General features: G+C 45.4%; 1 protein-coding gene across 1 annotated transcript; it reads left to right on the top strand.

The window, feature by feature from the left end:
* Window positions 1-62: 62 nt before the first annotated feature.
* LOC119588752 lies at window positions 63-1,142 on the top strand (the record flags this gene model as incomplete). Its single annotated transcript, XM_037937390.1, is given in 3 exon segments — window positions 63-362; window positions 531-728; window positions 854-1,142. Coding segments are annotated over 3 exon segments (507 nt in total). The 3' UTR covers window positions 1,111-1,142.
* Window positions 1,143-1,502: the final 360 nt, after the last annotated feature.

Genomic DNA, 1,502 nt, shown 5'->3' with positions numbered 1-1,502 from the left:
AAAATGTAATTGATTACTCTCCTTGCTATATCTAGAAATACTGTTTATTTCAATCAGTAAAGTGAACAAGAGCAGAAAAAAACACCACAGATCAAACCCACTTGCACTGACTGACCTAATAAGAGGTCGATATCGAGTACTATAAAAAACGTGAGCATGTCGATTTCACAATACCTTTCCCCTCATGTGCTTAATAGAAAAATAACCCAAGGACAACGATAGCCAAAAATACCATTACAAATATACTATTTGGCAAGGATGCTTGCGTTATATAAACCCACGTTAGTCTGGAAGTTGCACACACGTCATCATGTACCGTCTGAAGACCTTGCTCCTGGTGGCTGCAGTAGCTGTGACTGTCGGTTAGTACAGGGCCTTTTCAGCTCGCGAGTCTGGTTTCGAATTTTCTTCGAACGGTGTTTTAATTGACACATTCTTAGTTGCGCTTGATTTTTTCTACTGTAATAATCGATGATGGGCAAAAAGTTGTCTTTACAAAAGTAATGGTTATTATTCTGAAACGCATGCAGGTGCCCAGTGCCCCGCCACGTTCTTCGAGGCCGGGGGAGGCTGCTTCCACGCCATAGACACCGGCGAGACGGACATCACGTGGGAAGACGCTCGGGAGATGTGCATCGGATTGAGCGACAGCGAGTGGAACGTGGACCTGGCTTCCCTGGACTCCACGGCGCAGCTCGAGGCCTTCGCGGAGGCGTGGGCTACAGCGGGTAAGGAGCTGCTTTTAAGACATCTTTGGAAACCAGAAAGTTTTAGGATTTACTTTGACTTTATACGCATAATATCAAGTGTTCCTAATTTACAGATCTTGTAATCTCTATTCTGTGATTGACAGGGGCGGACTACAGGCCCTACGGCTACATGTGGGTGGGCTTCACGCGTGAGACCGGCGAGTGGGCCAACCTGGACGGGGTGCCAATATCCCTCTACTCCAACATGTGGCGGGAAGGTCACCCGCACGACATGAACATGTACGTCTACATCGAGGACGTGACCATGACCTCCGGCAGTGAGTCACGAGGACGTTTCTACGCTTCGTGCACGATGCATGACGCTCTTCAGAGGGCACTGTGCAGGGCTTACCCGGCCTAATTAGGACCTGAATAAATACACTGTGTAAATCATACCGTCATTTGATTTCAATTCATCAGAAACTAAAGCCCACTTTAACTAGAGAGTTCGACGCACGAACCGATGACGGGCAACGAGTAAGGTCCATCTCTTGTTTATAACTATATTTGCAACTTTTGGGAATATCAGCTTAAAGAAGACTTTCATAGGGCGCTTATGGACAGACTGTGTGGGGTAAAACATGTATTGATGTTAGGGGGTGATTTCTTATATGCAATTATCGACTATATGACAACACACACACGTATTTAGTTATATAAGTACACCAACATCCACAGTCTGTATATAATAACGTGGAAATCCCATGGAACAAAAAAAAGAAGGTACTCCTCTTTCCCTCTTTCACTCTCCTT

The sequence above is a fragment of the Penaeus monodon genome, chromosome 24 (assembly GCF_015228065.2).
Source record: "Penaeus monodon isolate SGIC_2016 chromosome 24, NSTDA_Pmon_1, whole genome shotgun sequence".
In the NCBI taxonomy this organism is placed as follows: domain Eukaryota; kingdom Metazoa; phylum Arthropoda; class Malacostraca; order Decapoda; family Penaeidae; genus Penaeus; species Penaeus monodon.
The sequence above is the reverse complement of the archived record's forward strand: the minus strand, read 5'-3'. Positions and strand labels throughout refer to the sequence as shown.